Raw genomic sequence first — 22,401 nt, 5'->3', positions numbered from 1 at the left:
AGAAGTTCATTTTTATCCCCTTGTCTGTTCATAATGCTAGTTGAGTCGTCGTCGTAGTGAATGATCCTTGTTTTGAGATGAAGATATTGCATTGCCCTCCTTTCCTCTAGACAATCATCTGAGATGAAAACATAATTCTGGATGTGAAAACTTATCCAACACCGCAGCCAATTGTGTCTGTAAAAAGACAAGTTTTTCTAATAGCCTGATATAAGTTAATTATTTCATTTCAAAGCAAAAAACAAAAACAAAACCCCCCAAAAAAAAACAAACCCAAAAACAAACCAATATGCATTCATTCATACAAGTTACATTGCATCTGTCATATCATCGGGTCGTCTGCCAATGGCGTCGGGGTTTGACAAGGGGTCAAGGTCAGCAAACAAGTTGAACCAGGCAGACATGTTGGTGCCGGGACCCTGCTGCAAAGTAAAACAAAAGTACAAATAAGAATAAAAAATAAACACAAATTTGAAAAAACATTAAAACGTTTATAATTCTTTAAAATTTGGATTAAATAACATGATTTTTCTTGTTGGTTTTTAACGGTTGTACAGCACTTGCAACACTTTAAAGTTATATCAGCGGGAGTTAAAAGGAAGAAAATGGGATAGTAAAAAAGTTCTAGAATTACAATTAAAGCACCCAAAAAAAAGTAAGACAAAGAGGAATTGGTTCAAATAAGAATCAGGTGTAGATTCCAAGAGCACACTATCAAAGTACTTAGTTTGAGATCACTAAAAGTCTCATCCAGACACAAGCACAGGTCCCCACAAAGAGGAATACACTCAAATGTTTACAAATCATATATAATATGAAGAAAACATAACATAGTGCGTAACACAGAAATATTAATGTGTACAGTTAATTATAGTGACTTCTATTTCTTCCCTCTGAGAAATTTAATTTTTTGAAATTTCAAGTTGGCAAGTCTGCATACAGTGGAACCTGATAAATCCAACACTGCTGGACCAGAAAGATAAAGGTTGACTTTAAGCAAAGGCTGATTTTATCCATCATCAATGGAACACACGTAGATAAGGAACCCATCCAGAGGCCATGTGGTCTTGTGGTACGACACTTGCTTTTGGATCAGAAGGTCCTGGGTTCGAGCCTCAATCGGCGCATAGTTGAGTCCTTGGAAAAAAGACTCTTTACTCACATTCCCTTACTGTACTCAGGTGTAAAATGAGTACCTGGCCGTTAACAGCGTTGTGTCTGTCGGAAAAAAAAAATTGTATTATCGTCTAACAGGCGTCATGTCTCGTTCGTTATGTTACTTACGTATTGCTGTTGGTCAGGGACCAACGCGCTTTGAACAAGTCTAGTGGACACTGCGCTATATAAAAGCTCAACGTTTTAAAGAACATCTTGTGTCGAGCAGTAAAACTGCATAGCTGCCAACCCACCAAACTTATTAAGAGGGAGTTTTGGTCAGAAAATCAGGGAGATTCAGAAAAAATCAGGGAGATACATAAATGTATAAATCTACATTTCAAAAGATGAAACTGACTTGTTTACTTCTTTGGAATGCTTATGAGTACGGTACTCTCAATCTGAATAATTCAATTACAATCAATATCAGCCAAGTAGAGCTATTTACCTTCACTAAAAAGAACGGATTCGGTATCGGCCTTTCCGATTATAAATCTACCACAATACCGAATGACTTTAACTCACTTCCGTGAACAAAATGGAGGACCGGAATTTCACGTACGTTACCGAAAGAACCGAAAAGACCCTTATGGTAGGCTAACATGGGTTCTAGGCCTGGGCCTGGGCTTATAGTCAGGCTACTGCACAATAATGCAGGAGACGAACTAAAAATGCGGTAAGATTGGCAGCTATGAAACCGCCATCTAACCTACCTTGGTCAATGGAGGAGGTTTTGATTTCTGATCTTTGCCAGCCTTTCCTGGAGCTGACTGCTGTGAAGACAAACCAGCGCTGGCCTCGGTGGCCGTCCTTGAATTGCTAGGTGAGGGGCCGGGACTGGAAAATGGATCTGCTGGAAGAAGAAATTTTATGATAAGATAAGATAAGATAAGATGAACTTTATTAATCAAGGCAAAAGATTAAAAAGTTATGTAACGGGGTAAAGGGTTGTACAATATCGTAACAATATATCATGAACTAGATGGCAGCAATCAAGTCATTCATACTCGACACTTGCTCTTGTTCTAAGATGAAGATTATTTACCCAAGTGCGGTTTGAGATTTTTTTCTGACACCCCCTGTCCATCCAGTAGTTATTGGGTAGCTGGGTCTATTAGATCTGGTGGAAAGTAATTTACCCTAGACTAGCATCCTATCCAAAGGGTAACAAGCAATTTCTTTTGCCAAATGGCTCTTAAGGACTACTACTACTACTACTACTACTACTATAAAAGGCGTTACTACATCATACGGAAAGTACTTCGCACTAGACTAGAATCCTATCCAAAGGGTAACAAGCAAATTTCTTTTGCCCAATGGCTCTGAAGGACTACTACTACTACTACTATAAAAGGTGTTACTACATCATTCGGAAACTAGAATCCTATCCAAAGGGTAACAAGCAATTGCTTTTGCCAAATGGCTCTGAAGGACTACTACTACTTTAAAAGGTGTTACTAAAATCATCCATCTTACTTACCAATCATCTGAGTTTCCAACAAACTGGACGGCAGGAAACCCGACCGCTCCTTGGACAAGTCAGGTTCTGCCGGGACCGAATCTGGGCTGGAGTGGGTCAGTGTTCCACCTCCAAAGACGGCGGTCCACTCGGTGGTGAATTCGTCCTCCCCTTGAGAGGGGGCGTTGAGGATTTCGTTGAGGAGAGTCATATCGTCCTTATCGATATCAAATTCTTCTTCAGGCTGATCGTCACCGAGAAGATCTTTGGGTTTTCCTGGACATGGAAGATAGGAAATAAATTTTTAAAAACCCAACACACTAACAGCTGCTGTAAATGATAAGTATAAAAAAAAAACAACAAAAAACCCCCCCAAAAAACTTGCTTTTATATAGCGTAATATCCACTAAATGTGCTCAAAGCACTTTACAAGACAAGGGGTCTCTGGCAAACAACAACACGTAACATGTAGAACAAGGCAAGACATGATGCCTGTTAAGCGATATTTCAATTTTTTTTTTTTTGACAGACACAACGCTGGTGACGGCCAGGTACTCGTTTTAAACCTGAGCATGGTGAGACAATGTGAGTAAAGAGCTTTTTCCAAGGACTCAACTGTGCGTCGAGCAAAGCTCGAACCAAGGACCTTCTGATCTGAAAGCCAGTGTCATACCACAAGACCACATAACGGCACAAAAAAAAATAAAAAATGTTGACCTCCACTGTAAAGAACAGAAATTAACAACAAAATTTTACATTTGTGGTTAGAAAGTCACAAGACGAAAACAGTCACTAATATAGAATGAGCATTCAGACAACAGGTCTTCTGGTGGAAACTACCGTACCAAACTGTTTGTTTGTTTTTGTTTTTAAGGGTTTTACGGCGCTTGCAACACATTAAGGTCATATCAGCGCGAGTAAAAAGGAAGAAAATGGGATAGTAAAAAGTTCTAGAATTACAATAAAGCATCCAAGAAAAGGGACGACAAAGGGGAATTGGTTCAAATAAGGAACAGGTGTAGATTCCAAAAGCACTCTATCAAAGTACTTAGTTTTGAGATCACTAAAAGTCTCATCCAGACACAAGCATAGGTCCCCGCTAAGAGGAACACACTCAAATGTTTTACAAATCATATATAATATAAAGAAAGCATAATACAGTGCATAACAGAGAGTTGATCTACAATGAAAAAAATATCATCTCCCAAAACTAACTATACATTCGACTGTTTCCCTCTCAGCCAGGGCATCTGGCCAGGACCAGGACAAAACCAAGTAATTTCATTCCAAGACAAAGACAGAAAGCATGTTGGAAAACAGATATAGGGGGATAGAAGACACAGTAAGTACCACCCTGCCCACTATGGGAGTCAGACAACAGGTCTTCTGGTGGAAACTACCGACCGTACCAAACTCACCATCGGGTTTAACTTTCTGAATTTCCCTGTTCTTAGCGGCTGCCTCCATGATTTTCCCAGCAAAATCCAGGTCATCGTCTTCATCGTCCTTCAACAAGTCATCGTCTGCCTTTTTGCTGCTCGTACTGCTGGCATCCGTGAAAGGACCAAAATCGCTGGAACCTGGATGGATGGATGGGTGGGTGGATGGATGGATGGGTGGATGGGGTTGAAATGGTAACAAAGCATTAAGGTCATATCATCGCCAGTAAGAAGGAAGAAAATGGAATAGAAAAAGTTCTAGAATTACAACTAAAGCACCTAAGGAAAAGGGTAAGACAAAGGGGAATTGGTTCAAATAGGAAACATGTAGATTCCAAGAGCACACTATCAGTAAGCACAGGTCGCCACTAAGAGGAATACACTCAAATGTTTACAAATCACATATAATATGTAAACAAAGCATAACACAGTGCATAACAGAGAGATGATTTACAAGTAAAAAAATATATCATCTCCCAAATATACATTTGACTGTTTCCCTCCCAGCCAGGGTCAGGACAAAACCAAGTAACATCATCCCAAGACAAAGACAGAAAGCATGTTGGAAAACCGATATAGAGGGATAGAAGACACAGTGAAAGCCTCCCTGCCCACTACAGGAGATTAAGAACCCCACCCAGTAATATTTTTGTCAAACAACATGAAAAACAAAACCATTAGCAACCCATTAGAGCTAATTTACAAGGAAGACTATAGAATAAAACTCATTGGATGCCTTGTTTTTAGTTTTGTTTTTAAGGGTTTTACGGCGCTTGCAACACATTTAGGTTATATCAGAGCCAGTAAAAAGGAAGAAAATGGGATAGTAAAAAGTTCTAGAATTACAATTAAAGCACACAAGAAAAAGTAAGATAAAGGGGAACTGGGAACAAATAGGGATCAGATGTAGATTCCAAGAGCACACTATCAAAGTACTTAGCTTGAGATCACCAATAAGTTGTTGTTGTTGTTATTATTATTATTATTATTATTATTATGTCAGAGTGTACAGAAAAAAAAAAATGTTGACTGCATCCTGACCCAATCAATCCCAGTACCTTTACAATGAGACTTCAACAGGCTCTTCCAACAAAAAGGTTTGGCCTCACAAAAAAAAACGACCAAAAAAAAAAAAAATAAAAAATAAAAAAGCAAACAAGACGACACCAAACAGTTACTAGCCTCACCACCTATCACCAAACAGTTACTAGCCTCACCACCCATCACCAAACAGTTACTAGCCTCACCACCTATCACCAAACAGTTACTAGCCTCACCACCCATCACCAAACAGTTACTAGCCTCACCACCCATCACCAAACAGTTACAAGCCTCACCACCTATCACCAAACAGTTACTAGCCTCACCACCAATCACCAAACAGTTACTAGCCTCACCACCCATCACCAAACAGTTAGTAGCCTCACCACCCATCACCAAACAGTTACTAGCCTCACCACCCATCACTAAACAGTTACTAGCCTCACCACCTATCACCAAACAGTTACTAGCCTCACCACCCATCACCAAACAGTTACTAGCCTCACCACCCATCACCAAACAGTTACTAGCCTCACCACCCATCACCAAACAGTTACTAGCCTCACCACCCATTACCAAACAGTTACTAGCCTCACCACCCATTACCAAACAGTTACTAGCCTCACCACCCATCACCAAACAGTTACTAGCCTCACCACCTATCACCAAACAGTTACTAGCCTCACCACCTATCACCAAACAGTTACTAGCCTCACCACCCATCACCAAACAGTTACTAGCCTCACCACCCATCACCAAACAGTTACTCGCCTCACCACCCATCACCAAACAGTTACTAGCCTCACCACCCATCACCAAACAGTTACTAGCCTCACCACCCATCACCAAACAGTTACTAGCCTCACCACCCATCACCAAACAGTTACTAGCCTCACCACCTATCACCAAACAGTTACTAGCCTCACCACCCATCACCAAACAGTTACTAGCCTCACCACCCATCACCAAACAGTTACTAGCCGCACCACCCATCACCAAACAGTTACTAGCCTGTTTTTGTTTTGTTTTTAATGGTTTTACGGCGCTTGCAACACATTAAGGTCATATCAGCGCCAGTTTAAAGGAAGAAAATGGGATGTAAAAAGTTCTAGAATTACAAGTAAAGCACAAAAGAAAAGGTGAGACAAAGGGGAATTGGTTCAAATAGAAAACAGATGTAGATTACAAGAGCACACTATCAAAGTACTCAGTTTGAGATCATCTAAAAGTCTCATCCAGACACAAGCACAGGTCCCCACTAAAAGGGATACACTCAAATGTTTAGTTACTAGCCTCACGACCCATCACCAAACAGTTACTAGCCTCACCACCCATCACCAAACAGTTACTAGCCTCACCTCCAGCAGCACAGCGTCCACCCAATCCAAGGTCCAACAATTTATCATCGTACGCCAACGACTCCCTGGCATTTTTACTTTCCTCGTCCTCCACCGATATCAGACTGGATGATACATGAAAAAAAAAAAAGAGAGAACAAATTAAATGTTGAACACAAATGAATACGACAAGTTCCTAAAACAGTTCAGGCTCCAAATACATCTTCAAACAAAACAAATACATCTGTAAACGCATTTCCATTTTTTGGATAAATAAAGTATATTATTATTATTATTATTATTATTATTATTATTATTATTATTATTATTATTATTATTATTATTATTATTATTATTATTATTATTATTACTGATTCAGGGAGCCAAATACGGATCAAATCCGTTTGTTTTTTTTACGGAACAGTTGGCAGCTATGCTATACCAAAGACCATCAAATAAGATCAACAACGTGGGTAAAATAATTCTTGATATCGTGTCTTTTGCTATTACATTCATACAAAAATATGTTTACTATAAACATCAAACAAAATATGACATCATTTGCAAATAAAAACAAACTAAGGAATGACGATCCTGTTAAAAAATAATTTTTCTTTTGGTTATGAACCCTTGTGGTATTTTCAGACCTGCCAACCCTTCAAATTCAAAAAGTGGAATCGGAACACCTAAAAACAGGAATTTGAGACAAAAAATAAGAATTTCACCTTTCTAACTCCCCCCCCCCCCCCCCTTCTTTGCTCTTTTCACTTCTTACCATTTTATCATTTTTTTTTAAAAAATCGGAATTTTAGAGACAATGGCAGAATAGTATAAAAAGGAAGAGTGAAAATAGGAAATGATTCTGCCAAAAACGGAAGGGTTGGCAGGTATGTATTTCAGTCAATGTTAACTCATTCAATCCTAGAGATTTTTGCTACTTTTCAAAATTGGAAGAAATGTATTAAAAATGAGAATGTGCATAGATGGTTTTATTCAACTATCATTAACATGTAAAAATTAAGAAAATTAGCTTTGATACTACGCCTATAATTTGTCTCAGAAAAATGTAATCAATGGGCATTGGTATTAGTAGCCCCGTGTATACTACGGATATAGTCGGTGTTAGGGTTGAGTGAGTTAAAACACTAAAATAAAGAACTGAACAAGTAAGCGTATATGAAAGGTGCCAGACAAAGCAAGAAAGAAAAATAATACAAAAAATCAGTCTACCTCGACTGGGGATCGAACCGGCAGGGAGAGCGTGACTCTACCGTATCAGCTATACAGTACACCTCTCCCCAGTGATGTTGCATGTTCGAGCCCCCTCTTCGACACGGCAAAATTTTTATTCTCTAATTGTCTTCTGGCACTTTCCTACTCACTTCATTTCTTTTTACTGTTACAGAACTATGAAAATACGTCTTGACATACTTAGCTGCTAATGAATAGTGATATACGTTTTATATGTTAATTTTGTATATTTATTTGGCACACGAATTGAGCATTGCACAGTGATGAAAATGCCATGTATTATTATTATTATTATTATTATTATTAAAACAAACTCGAGAGATGGATGAATCAAATCATTGTTACAAAAGGAGAAGACAGTATTTTGATTACATTATCATATATAATGAAGCAAAAAATACAATAAAATTGATCTACATCTTTTCCCCCATAACCACTTGGGAAGGTAGTGGAAACTTTTAAAAAAATAATTTAAAAATCACATGCACATTTGGAATTTAAAAAAAAAATTGATAATAGAGGGGACAGGGGACACATTTGAGAAAGTGCGGCTATGCAGTCATCTGGTATGAGACTCCCCTTTGGACTAGAAGGTCCAAGGTTCGAGTCCCACTCTTGAGTGGCCAACAGTTGAGTCATAAGAAAAGGCTCTTTTCTCGAATTATCTCATCGTAATCAGGAGTAAAATGAAAACCTGGCCATAAAAAGCCTTGTCTCTGTCCAGAAAAGAAAATATTTGTAACATTGCCTATCAGGCATTATATCTCGTTGTACATGTTAAGTTTTGCTTTTGGTGAGTACTCCTTGCAAAGCGCTTTGAGCACTTTTAGATCAGATAGAGATAGAGAAAGAGAGAGAGAGAGAGAGAGAGGGAGAGAGAGAGAGGGAGAGAGAGAGGGAGAGGGAGAAAGGGAGAGAGAGAGAGAGAGGGAGAGAGAGAGAGAGAGATAGATAGGGAAAGAGAGAGAGAGAGAGAGAGAGAGAGAGAGAGAGAGAGGGAGAGAGAGAGAGAGAGAGAGAGAGAGAGAAAGAGAGAGAGAGAGAGAGAGAAAGAGATGCAGAGAGAAAGAAAGAGAGCGAGAGAGAGAGAGAGAGAGAGAGAGAGAGAGAGAGAGAGAGAGAGAGAGAGAGAGAGAGATGCAGAGAGAGAGGCTCGACAATCAAAACCAAAAAGGCTTTTCTAAAGACAACAACAGTAAAATGATGGCGGTCCCACTGCAAACAAAAATGTGATTCAAATCCATTTTGGGAAATGTCGTCAAAAGTAATAAAACAAAAGTGAATATTATAACAGCTTTAAAAAAAAAGAACAAATTACCAAACACGGAAAATTTTGGCCTCAAAACCCTTCTTCAGCCAACAACAACAAAACAATAAAGACAAAAATACATTACTATTTTCCAGATAGACAGAGATATTTTTTTGGTCCTCTCTGTCGTCTATCTGGAATTTAGTAATGTATTTATGTCTTTAATGTTTTTTTGTTGTTGGCTAAAGAAGGGTTTTGAGCCCGAAACGTTCTGTGTTTGGTAATTTGTTCTTCTTTGAAGCTTTTTACAGTCCACAGCTTCTAGCAGCCTAGTTAGAGTTTGTATCACTATGGCAAATGTTGTTGAAGAAACCTTTATTTTCCCCCCACTCTTTGTCCCCAATGGTTAGAATTCCATACCTGCCAGCCAACTTCACAGACAAAAATTCGGGAAAATTTATGGTCTTGAGACTTGAGATTTGAATGAAGATGTGATGATGATGGTGGTGGTAGTGATGATGATGACAAAGACGACGACGATGACGACGACGATAATGACGATGATGATGATATTGATGATGATGACAACGATAATGAATATGATGATGATGATAATGATGATTACAACGATAATGAATATGATGATGATAATGATGATGATGATGATGATAATGTTACTCATTATGACAATGACGATTATGCTGATGATGATAATGACACTGTTAACGTCGATGATGATGATAATCATCATCATCATTGTTTTCATTATTTTTCTTTCTTAAACAATAAAATACAATCAAAATCGGGTGGAAATTTATCTTGTAATTAAGTTTAAGAGAAATCAGGAATGAGAACTACACTTATCGGGAATATCCCCATAAAATTGGACAGAGATGGCAGGTACGGAATTCGTCAAACAAAAAGTTTTGTACGTTCCGCATGCACATTCCTGGTTAAAGTTTTTAAAACTAGAGGAAAATCTGAAGCAGGAGGGTATATCAAAAATAAAAAATAAAAAGAAAGGCATACAATAAAAAATAATTTAAAAAAAAAGATTTTTATAATTTTAGCATCATCATCATCTTGATAATAATAGTAATCATAGACAGTATACTGCCGTTTCATTAAAGAACAAAGTATGCGCTATTTGGTTAACTCACTCAAGCCTAACACCGACTATATCCGTATTTACCCGGGGTTACTTTTACCTCATACCTATAAATTTATTATATTTTTCTGAGACAAATTATAGGCGTAGTATCAAAGCTAATGTTTTTTAGGTTTTACATGTTAATGGTATTAGTTGAATAAAACTATCTATGTACAAGCTCATTTTTAATACATTTTTTCCAATTTTGAAAAGAAGCAAAAATCTCTAGGATTGAGTGAGTTAACATTGCATGTACTGTGTTTTTAAAAACAACTGCAGTATAGGTGAGATCTATTCTATTAAGACAAACAAAAACACAACACTATTTATACTGGGTTTGTTAGCCTGAATGAATCATTCCTGGTTTAGTTTTGTATGTTATTTTGAAACTGTTATTTTCATTAACCTAAGAATGGCCAAATGTGACTTAAAAAGCAACGCAGATTTCATGCGCACCGCAGAGGATCGTGATTCGTGGAGACAGCTGAACGGCAACGTGCTCAAGAGTACAAGCCATGATGGATGATGATGATTTTCATTAATTTGTATATATTGCCTTTGACAATGCCTATGCCATTTTTTCAAGTAACAAAAACTAGACAGTATCAGCTAAATAATAGAAAGAAAAGAAAAAAAATATATTTAAAAATAAACGCAGAAAGGGTAATAAGGATAATATTAATCTACATAGAGCGAAGAATAAAAAAATAAAAAAACTACTTTTGAATAACAGAGACAATAGAAATAAGAGAGAAGCAAATTTTGTTATTTGAAAAGAAGAAAAAAACAAAACAGCAATCCCAGTCAGTAGCTCGTTAATATTTGTGACCCTTCGCCTCAAAACGGTATTAAGTCGGGTTGGCTAAGATGTTGAAAATTGAATTTATATCCAGAAATATCAGACTTGTATTGAGTTTGTATGTTTTATTGAGGAGAATGGATACCATATTTTAGGGTGCTAATGCCAACAATTTATATTTTTGACCAGTTTAACATTTAATTTGGCTTTTAAGCATCTGGTTCGTTCCGACATAATACCGTTTTGAGACGATGGGTCACATTTCTGCAGGATGATGCTTGTATTAGAAGACGAGACAATGACATTCCAGAACTAAAAAAATTGTAATGTTAAGGAAAAAAAAAAGGCAAATCTAAATGACAAAAATATGGAAAAAAAAAATAAAAATAAAAATAATAATAATAGAAAAATTGAGTGGTTTCGAGATAATAAATAAAAGTCACACAAACAATCCTTTTCAAACGATGTTAGTAATTCAAAAAAAATATCAACCAACTTTTATTATTACATATTCTATTTCCAATGTTTAGATGTATAGATAGCACCAGTTTAACGTCATTTCTTTCCAAACTATTACTATTACACATTCTATCTCCAATGTTTTCATACTTGGGTCTCATAGTGGATGTTTTATGATACTGATAGCACCAATTTAACGTTATTTCTTTCCAATCTGTTCATATATTAACTAGTGTTTGCTATAAACTCTGTTCTAATTAAAACGATTGCATAAAAACATGGAGAAGGTCCCAAAATAAATAAGAAAAATAAGATATAGAAAGATCATTCTACAAATTTGTGTTAAAACACAATTTTCTATTCTTACCACACTAGAGAAACTAAACCAAACTATACTTTGAATATAATCTACTACTTTGAACAACACATTCAAATACTTTTACATTTAAATGTAGGAAAAACTAAATAAATTGACAGCAATTTTTCTATAATAATTCTTCAATCTGCTAAATATATATTGTTTGAAAAAGGATTGATCGTGAGACATACAGACAGACATGAACAGATTAGTCGTGCAGAAATGAGTTTTAAAAATCTAAATCAAAACAAAAACTAAAAAAAAAATTTTTAAATCCAAAAACTCCCACTAGGTTTGAGAATTGAAAACGAAAGGAAAATGAATGGATGCAAATCATCAAAGCGTGTATCACCTTCCATTCTCGCTGTCGTCCCTCGTGTCAAAACCTTGACTAGGCCTCATCGTCGTCTTTTTCCCTTCATCTTTATTATTGTCATCATTGAAATAATCCTGGTCATAGCTGTAGATTGTCGATGTAGAGGCTGACGGACGGTTCACATCGTTACCTCCAGATGAGATAGCAGCGATGGCTGCCACAGCTGACCTTTCGGCTGAGTTCACGGCGTCAAAGTCATCATCGTCATCGTTGTCATCTCCAAATGATAAAAGGTCATCAACGCTCTGATCGGCTTCTTGCTTCCCTTCTTGCCAGTCGGTTTCCCCCAATAAACCATCGTGGCTTAAGCCAGAGGCTTTTTTCCAATAATCCGTGGACCTGTGAGACAATGCAGGACCTGACCACGGAGACCGAGGATCGTCGTGGTGTTGGCGGTTGGATGCTTGGCGTGAGGGGCCGGTGACGGCCATGGTGGTGGTGGCGCTCTCCCTCGGGGAGTTGGACTGGCTTCTGGGACTGCTGGTCTTGGAGGAATGGCTAGGACTGCCCAAATCACTGTGCTGTTGTTGTTGTTGATGGTGATGATGATGGTGTTTGTGGTGGTGTCTGCGCTTGGATGATTTACTGTGACGTCCACCACTGTGACTTTCCTCATCATCATCCAATAATTCACTGATGAATTTGTTTCAAACATATATTTTATTTATTTTTCATTGATATTATTATCATTATTATTATTATTAATATATATATATATTTTTTTATGGAATTTATATTGGATGTAGATAACAAATGATCACACAGTGCATAATCGTTTGCACATGGAGAATCAAAGCAGATCGGAGAAGTTTTGAATGTAAAACTGAACATCGAAATATACAGCGTTTCACAAAACGATCCGATATTACGAAGAAAGGGTGTATTTATCCCCGCCCCACCCCGTGTAGAATTGAAATCCCAGTTGGTGGCGACAGTCAGTCGAATGGTCGAATTGACACACAAGGTTTGTCCATTTGAGTGATTTGGTGTTGAAAGTGTAAAAACCTTTTTTTTTAAATTATTAAAAAGAGAAAAAGAAAATAAAAAAAAAAGCAACAATGATAGACGTGGATTGAAACACGGTGATGAAACCTTAGAAATTATAATGCCAAAAAAACAATAAAAGCCAACAGCAAATTGTAACAAATCGTATTTTATGATTTATATAAAATTAGGTCGTTTTTTAAAAGGACAAATAAATAAACAAATAAATAAATAAAAATAAATAAATTAATAAATTAATAAATAAATAATTTTTTTTTAAATAAACAAAAAATAAATAAATAAACACAAAGACACAACATTGAAAATTAACATCGTATACTCACAACATTTACTCTCTAAAACTAACACATATAATATTTGCCATGCATGAAACAATAACAGCAATATATATATATTTAAACACATTTTTTCTTTTTTATGGAAACACATTTAGGTCAGTCCTTTACTAGTTTGGTGAGAGGAATAACAACAAAATAATTGAATAAAATAAGGGATCCTGCAAAATGCAACATCAAAATCTGAAAAGATGTATATGAAACAGTGCTGGACAAAGCAGAGATACGGGCCTGAATCCACTGTGGACCTCTGCAAGATCAGTGGGCTTATAGTTAGTATGCGCTTGTCTAAGAAGCTCACAACATTGCCATCCGGAAGTATAATGGACCAACACACGAAACTATGTGTAACCTTAAACGTTTTTATAGTCTGGTTAATACAGTTTTGTGAGAAGTACTCATAAACGTGGATGGCAAAAAAAAAAAAAAACAATAACAAAGACCCGAGTGACGTCAACTTCATTCTATCTATAGATGGGTACCGTAGCCATCGTTAACATATAGCCTGACACTAGAACCCTTTCGGACTGGCAGTTTGACGTCATTTTTTAGGTGTGTGTAGCGTCTAGTGAGTTGTCGTTAGTAGTGCTCGAGGAAAAAAGTTATTTCATTGGTTGAAGTATTGAATACAACTCACGATTTGTTTTCTTTTGTGGCAAAAGACTGGCCTTTTGACGTCATTTTCTGGTCAGTGTCAGGCTATAACTTTACAATGGCTACGGAATTACTCATAAACGCGGATGGCAAAAAAAAAAAAACAATAACAAAGACTTGAGTGACGTCAACTTCATTCTATCTATAGGTGGGTAATACTCACAAATGTACACTTAAGTATTTTGAATTATATTTCACAGACATATGACACACAAGATTCTACTTGCTTCGTCTAAAAAAAACAAAAACACAAGTGTCCTTTCATCCAAAGGGACAAAGACCACAAAAATCAACCATAAAATGGTACTACTGTATTCTACTATTCAATTCTGCCTTACAATGACTCAACAATTTTTCTATCATTTCAGATATTCGCGGATTCAGATGCCCCCAAACTTGTCAACTTTTTGACGATTTGGGGTCATCAAGAGCTGTAGCCTAACAATAATTGCCTATTTGGACAATAAAGATTATTATTATTATCATGTCCCTATTAGGAGGTTAGGAGGGGGGGGGGGGGGGGTTCAGTTGGTAGAACTCTAGCTTCACACGCAAAGGGACTGAGATCAGTACCAGGTGAAGTCGAGATTTTTTTTTCATTTTTTTTTCTGATGGGTAGTGGGGTCTAGATTTGGTGGAAAGTACTTTGCAACAGACTAGTGTTCTATCCAAAGGGTACCAAGCAATTGCTATTGTCCATTTCATGCTATTGAAATCGTGATAAATGCTGACTCCATGAGCTTAACTAATGGCTCTGAAGGACCACTTTGTCTAGATTTGAAGTCAAGTTGGGTGTAGAAGGAATGAAGTTGATGCCACTCAGCCCTTGTTTTAAATTGCTGTTTTTTTTCTTCTATCTCCAGTTAGATAATCAGTTCTCACTAAAGCATATCTATCAGACTAATAATGTTTAAGGGTACACATAATTTTGGGTATTGGTATGTTTCCATCTGGCAGTCATTAGTTGTGAGTATTTACTAAAACGCACAGATCAATAGGGCATCTTCCCCCACCCCTCCCTCCCCAACCCAGCACCTATTCCAGAATGTCTCATGGCAATTATCCTCTTCTAAAAAAAAAGAAGATATATTTGCTTCCGAAAGGTCTAAAAGACAATAAAATCATACCGCAAATCTGAGAATAAATTAATTCTCTTTCCCCTCCCTTTCCTCTTTACGTAGAAAAAAACCCAAAATAAATAAACCAAAAAAAAAAAAAACAATAAAAAAAAAATAAAAAAAAAAAACAAACAAAAAAACCCCATAGACTATCCATCCTCTGACAAAGTGATCCTTATCCGACAATTCTCATCCATCGGAACCGACAAACAAACAGATGACGGTACGACTACAAACTGAAAATATAGATAGGCCAAAATTTCTACTCACTTATCGTCTCCATCTTCCGTGTCTTTCTCCGCAGGTTCCTTGGTGGAATCCAGGGCAAGCTTTCTGCTCGTCTCCGTCAATTCCTAACAGTCGCAAATGAAAAATAAATAAATAAAATAAATAAATGAATAAATAAATGAATAAATAAATAAATGAATAAATGAATAAATAAATAAATAAATATATGAATAAATAAATAAATGAATAAATAAATAAATGAATAAATAAATAAATAAATAAATAAATAAATAAATAAATAAATAAATAAATAAATAAATAGGAAAAATAAATATATAAATTAAATAAATTAAATAAATAAATAAATAAATTAATTAATTAAATATTAAATAAATAAATTAATTAAATAAATTAAATAAATAAATAAATAAATAAATAAATAAATAAATAAATAAATAAATAAATAAATAAATAAATAAATTAAACAAATTAAATAAATAAATAAATAAAATAAATAGTAAAAAAAAATAGGGAGACAGTGTGAAATGCCATTTTCGAAAGTTGACGATGACAATTAATTATTCTTAATCAATTTATTTATAAAATCTGGCATACAAATGACACAAGTTTAAATGAACAAAAAAACTGTATCTCTTTTTAACCATTGAACTTACACCAATGACAAAAGCAAACCTCTATGTTTTCATTGACCAGTCTAATAACGAAATGCAAATTATGGATACGCTTTTATATTAGCAAGCAAATCAAATAAATAAAAAAGATAAATATATATAAATAATTATATAGATAAATGAATGGAATAAATAAATATGCAAATAAATAAAAATTAATTAATTAAATAAATGAATAAATGAATAAACAGATAAATAAATGGAATAAATAAAAAAACAAATAAAAAAATTAATTAATTAAATAAATAAATAAATAACACTTGAATAGATGAATAAATAGACAAAAAAAAAAGTTACATCTGACATCTAGAAACATTTATTTTGTTAGGTCTATCTTGATAAAAAGACTAAGATAATCATTCAGACGTCAACAGCAGTGCAACACCGCAAAGTGAGCAAAAGGACTTATTTTGTAGTTCAAGTTTCAAAAATGAGATGCGGACAGTGATGATTAAATTCAGGTCCTCCTGATAGAATTACAATGCCTTAGCCGTTCGCTTTCTCTCACATTTCCATCCATGTAATGAAAAATAATTTTTATTTTCTTAGAACGATTCATGAAACAAACTTTAAAATTTGGTTTATTTTGTTCATTTCTCACATCACCCCCCCCCCCCCCCCCCCCCCCCCCCTGTTCTCTACAGCTTTAGAAGCTGAGAGTGTTCCATCATGATTTGTCTTGTGTGTAAAAAAACAGTAAGTGCCACCCTGCCATGTCAGGAACCCCCACCCAGGAGGACAAGTGTTTCTCACCTTCAACATGTTGAACTCGTAGTACTGATATCCCTTGAAACTCTCGGCCACGGCCGACAGTGTCCGGGACGTCTTCTCCCAATAATGCAGCAGCATTGTCTGATAGTTGGCCAGCACGTGAGAGTACATGTTACACCGACTCGCGGCCAGCAGGTCCACTTTCTGCATCACGTCCAGCTTGAGTTTGTCAAATCGAGATTTCGTCTTGCGAACCTGTCCCTGAACCTGGGGAAAAAATTAATCATTGTTTCATTAGGGGGCAGCGTGGCTCAGCAGTACTACGGTCTTTGCTTCATACCCGTAAGGTGACGAGTTCGATCACCCGCCACTGCGCTGTGCGACCTTGAGAAAGTCACCTCGCCCTAGCTCAATTTGCAGCGCGGCACTGCGGCTGACACCTGGGTTATTCCAACTTCCCTTGGAATAGACCCTAGAGACAAATTTCTCCTATGGGATGAATAATGGGAATTTTTATTTATTTATTTATTTTTTTAAAATTAAATTACATCAGCTTGTCTCTTTTTTCTGAACCCAGTTTACAAAACTTTTAGGTCATATAAATTATGTCTGCAGCATTAACAACCATTGGATACTTTCATGTAATATACATAATAATATACTGTATCTGAAGCTGGGTAAAAACAAATTATTGTTTCATTAAATTATATCCCCTTTTCTCTTTTTTTCTGAACGCTGTTTACAAAACTTTTAGGTCATATAAATATTTTAAAAAAAAGAAAGTGGTGCATTATCTTCACAACCAGATTATTATGTCTGCAGTGGAGATAAAGATAAAGGGAGTAAATCTGACTCATGAATGAACAACACAAAACAAACGACGTTTCGGCCTTTGGCCTTTTCATGTGAACACAGAATACAATCTAATATAAATATATATGTATTCTGTGTTTACATAGGCCAAAGGTCGAAACGTCGTTTGTTTTGTGTTGTCCATTCATGAGTCAGATTTACTCCCTTTATCTTTATCTCCATTTTATTGACTCATTTAGGCACCTCTATTTATTATTATGGCTGCAGCCAACCATCATTAACAACCATCAATGGATACTTTCATGTAAAATATATACACATATACTAACCACAGAAAGAAATAAAACAGGGACATTTTCAAACCCTCAATATGTCTGTAAAAACAACTCACAACAAATAGTGTTTGTTTTTATTGATAACCCTTACGTATCTATTATTCTCTATTGTTTTTTCAAAATATTTTCAATAACATCACCACTTCACTGGGGCATCTTTTGGAAACCATTTAGTTTATCAAAATGACCTGAGTGACAAAATGTGCTCTTTCTCTCAAATGGAAAAAAATTGTCTGCCATAATCTTACCATTTAAATTTTTTTTAAAAGTCAAAGTTGCAATATAACTCTAAAATTGAGGACAATACGTTAAAATCAAAGCGTATATCTGGCTGTTACATGTGCACAGACAAAGCCTCATCCTCTTTTTATGCGGCGATGTGGTCTAGTGGTATGACACTCGCTTTCAGATTGGAAGGTCCTGGGTTAAAGCCTCGCTTGGCACATAATTGGGTCCTTTTGAGAAGGCTCTTTACTCACATTCTCTCACCGTACTCAGGTGTAAAATGAGTAAAATGGCTGTTAACAGCGTAGTCTCTGTCAGAAAAAATAATTGTAAATTCGCCTGACAGACGTCATGTTTCGTACGACATGTTACGTGGTAGTAGTACTTGTTCTTCTTATCATTATTATTATTATTATTATTATTATTATTATTATTATTATTATTATTATTATTATTATTTTATTATTATTATCATTATTATTATTTGAGTATTACTAAGAATTAAAAATTCGTAATTTTTTCATAAAATTTCGTATTTGGCCATGCAATTTTGTCTAAAATTCGTAAAATTACGAAAAATTTGTAAGATTCGGCAGGTATGTTATTTTCTTCTTACCGATTATCATCATTTCTGAAAATCTGAATTTTAGAGACAATGGCAGAAGAGAGGAGAAGAAGATTGAAAATAGAAATGATTCTGTCAAAAGCGGAAGGGGTTGGCAGGTGTTCAGCTTACTTTTCTAAATTTCTCCAACTGTTTGTACATGTCTGGATCGAGTTCCTCTGATATGTTCTTCATCCACAGCAAAGCCCCTCGGTACTCTGTACGGGCACTCTCCATGCGGTTTATTGTGACCAGGGTGTCCGACACAGCCCTGTAACGGAATGTCTCCACCTCTTGGTACAAACGACGGAGAGGGTTGTGCAGAGCCAGCCTAGAAAATATCAGAGATTTTATAAAAAAATATGTTACAGTGAATGGTGTAATCAGTCAGATTGTGAAAAGGTTTGAACTGAGATATTGTTACAGTGAATGACATCACCAGTCGGATGGTGAAAAGGTTTCAACTGAGATATTGTTACAGTGAATGACATAATCAGTCGGATCGTGAAATGGTTTGAACTAGAGATATTGCCATGTTTAGTTAGAGGGTCAATTTTTATCCAAAAAAAATTAGTTCTGGTCATAAATGGTTAAATCATCTGTTTTTGTACATCTTCATGAAATATCAAAGCTTAATTTCACTTCTAAATATCTTTTACAGCTATCAAGTTGAAAAAGTACGAAATTTGAGAAAAGTGGTTATCTAGGTGTCTATTGAGAACAGTCAACATTCATACCTCTCTTGTGCAGAATTACTCTCAGCTTTTCCAACAGCTGCCATCATTTTCCCTGCCCTGGTCTTGTCCTTGTTGCTGTGGGCTTTCAGCAAACGACCCATAGTGTTCTCCTCCTGAGACACCACTGTTGTCAATATAAGGATAAGAAAAGAATTTAAAAAAAAAACACATTAAACAGAATAAAAACTATTAAAGCAATAATAATAAACAATAAGAATAAGAAGAAGAAGAAGAAGAAGAAGAAGAAGAAGAAGAAGAAGAAGAAGAAGAAGAAGAAGAAGAAGAAGAAGAAGAAGAAGAAAAAGAAGAAAAAGATGAAGAAGAAGAAGAAGAAGAAGAAGAAGAAGAAGAAGAAGAAGAAGAAGAAGAAGAAGAAGAAGAAGAAGAAGAAGAAGAAGAAGACGAAGAAGAAGAATACTATTACTAATAATAATAATAATAATAATAATAATAATAATAATAATAATATAATAATAATAATAATATTAATAATACTAATAATAAGAATAATACTAATAATAAGAATAATACAAATTACTGACAATAATAATAATAATAATAATAATAATAATAATAATAATAATAATAATAATAATAACAATAATAATAATAACAATAATAATGTTAAGAATATCATTCTACCCTATAATTGGAAAACTCCATCATTTCTTATTAAAAATGTAATCGAGGAATAATGATTTGAACCTGTTGTATAAATATTTATTCAACGTTCAATTCGTCATAGTTTTTAATCGCGGAATAACTCACTTGCAAGCTTGTGAGTTATTTGGAGCAATAAAAATAAACTCATTTAATAAATCCAAAACCGTGAAAGAATGCTATGATAATAATAATAATAATAATAATAATAATAATAATAATAATAATAATAATAATAATAATAATAATAATAATAATAATAATAATAATAGTAATAATAATAATAATAGTGGAAGAGGAGAAGACAGATGAGAGATTGGGAGGGGGGGGGGAGGAGGGAGGAGAAAGAGTAGGAGGAGGATGAAAAAGAGGAGGAGCAGGAGTAAAAGGTAGAAATGAAGAGAACTTACCGCAAAGTCTTTCTTGATAACGTTCTATGACACGGAGGAGGTCCATGCTGGATTTCTGAATTGCCTTGAAAACCTGAACAAATGAACCAAAGTCAAAATTGATGATAAACCTGGACAATCTCAAATTCAAAATTGATGATAAACATGGACAATCTCAAAGTCAAATTGATGATAAACATGGACAATCTCAAAGTCAAATTGATGATAAACATGGACAACCTCAAAGTCAAATTGATGATAAACATGGACACCTCAAAGTCAAATTGATGATAAACATGGACAATCTCAAAGTCAAATTGATGATAAACATGGACAATCTCAAAGTCAAATTGATGATAAACATGGACAATCTCAAAGTCAAATTGATGATAAACATGGACAATCTCAAAGTCAAATTGATGATATACATGGACAATCTCAAAGTCAAATTGATGATATACATGGACAATCTCAAAGTCAAATTGATGATAAACATGGACAACCTCAAAGTCAAATTGATGATAAACATGGACAACCTCAAAGTCAAATTGATGATAAACATGGACAATCTCAAAGTCAAATTGATGATAAACATGGACAACCTCAAAGTCAAATTGATGATAAACATGGACAATCTCAAAGTCAAATTGATGATAAACATGGACAACCTCAAAGTCAAATTGATGATAAACATGGACAATCTCAAAGTCAAATTGATGATAAACATGGACAATCTGTTTTCATCTGGCACTTTCTACTTAATTTCTTGTTATTATCAACAGAAGTGCCTGCTCCACTCACTTTTCTGAGTTAAAAATTCATCCCAAATAACGGAGCACACTCAATGTCTAAATCGTTTCTATGTTACATGTTTGTGTTGAGAATATTAGCTAATAAACTTCAATGCTGGCCAACTAACTTCGCAGTGTTTTGAACCCGTGACCTCAAGAAGTCAGGGAGAGAGGCTCTAGTTAGACTAAAGTTTGAAGCGACTTTTTTAGGGGTTGTGGATAGCTCATACGGTAGAGTCATGATCTCCCGGCCAGGCGGAGTTGTTGTACCAGTAAGGCTGCGGGTTCGAGCCCCCATCGCCTCAGCAAAGTTTTTATCCTCTGTTGTCTTCTCACTTCATTCCCTCTTATAGCTTGTTACAGGAAAAAATAATATAATATGGAGCAAGATGAGGATGATGATGGTGTTATATGGGGAATGATGAAAGTGAAGGATGGTTATGGAAATATTAGGAAGGTTGTTGAGATGATGAGGATGATGATAATGATGATGTTGATGATGATGATGACAATGACTGCAATGTTACTAGTGTGCATATGTCTGAGTGTGTATATATGTCAATATATCATGTTATTATGTTCTTTATAATAATATTGTATTGTTAAAAATGTGTGTAACCAAATGACAAATTGCCACTATTTTGAGGACAATAAAGACATATTATTATTATTATTATTACTAATTATTAATTATTATTATTATTATTATTATTATTATTATTATTATTATTATTATTATTATTATTATATTATTATTATAATTATTATTATTATTATTATTATTATTATATTATTATTATTATTATTATTATTATTATATTATTATTATTATTATTATTATTATTATTATTATTATTATTATTATTATTATATTATTAATTATTATTATTATAATTATATTATTATTATTATTATTATTATTATTATCATTATTATTATTATATTATTATTATTATATATTATTATTATTATTATTATATTATTATATTATCATTATTATTATTATTATTATTATTATTATAATAAATTGA

General features: G+C 34.8%; 1 protein-coding gene across 6 annotated transcripts in view; it reads right to left on the bottom strand.

The window, feature by feature from the left end:
* Positions 1–22,401, bottom strand: part of LOC144959165 (islet cell autoantigen 1-like) — a 29,192-nt gene that overhangs the window by 416 nt on the left and 6,375 nt on the right. For 2 of the 6 annotated variants that reach the window (XM_078891692.1, XM_078891693.1), the window contains exons 4-14: positions 20,601–20,673; positions 19,531–19,654; positions 18,926–19,124; positions 16,859–17,083; positions 15,456–15,538; positions 12,050–12,706; positions 6,453–6,556; positions 4,033–4,194; positions 2,636–2,890; positions 1,869–2,008; positions 1–422 (exon numbers count right to left, since the gene is read on the bottom strand). The exon at positions 1–422 is cut by the window's left edge and continues 416 nt beyond it. In XM_078891692.1, the coding sequence (XP_078747818.1) occupies positions 309–422; positions 1,869–2,008; positions 2,636–2,890; positions 4,033–4,194; positions 6,453–6,556; positions 12,050–12,706; positions 15,456–15,538; positions 16,859–17,083; positions 18,926–19,124; positions 19,531–19,654; positions 20,601–20,673 (2,136 nt within the window). In that variant the 3' untranslated portion in view covers positions 1–308. The remainder of the gene's footprint in view (positions 423–1,868; positions 2,009–2,635; positions 2,891–4,032; positions 4,195–6,452; positions 6,557–12,049; positions 12,707–15,455; positions 15,539–16,858; positions 17,084–18,925; positions 19,125–19,530; positions 19,655–20,600; positions 20,674–22,401) is intronic. The other 4 variants (XM_078891695.1, XM_078891696.1, XM_078891694.1 and 1 more) reach the window with 3 other exon arrangements.

This window comes from Berghia stephanieae, chromosome 13, assembly GCF_034508935.2.
Source record: "Berghia stephanieae isolate SIO BIC M18660-M18661 chromosome 13, UCSD_Bste_1.3, whole genome shotgun sequence".
In the NCBI taxonomy this organism is placed as follows: domain Eukaryota; kingdom Metazoa; phylum Mollusca; class Gastropoda; order Nudibranchia; family Aeolidiidae; genus Berghia; species Berghia stephanieae.
Note: the sequence above shows the minus strand (reverse complement) of the source record. Positions and strands in the feature narration are given on the sequence as shown.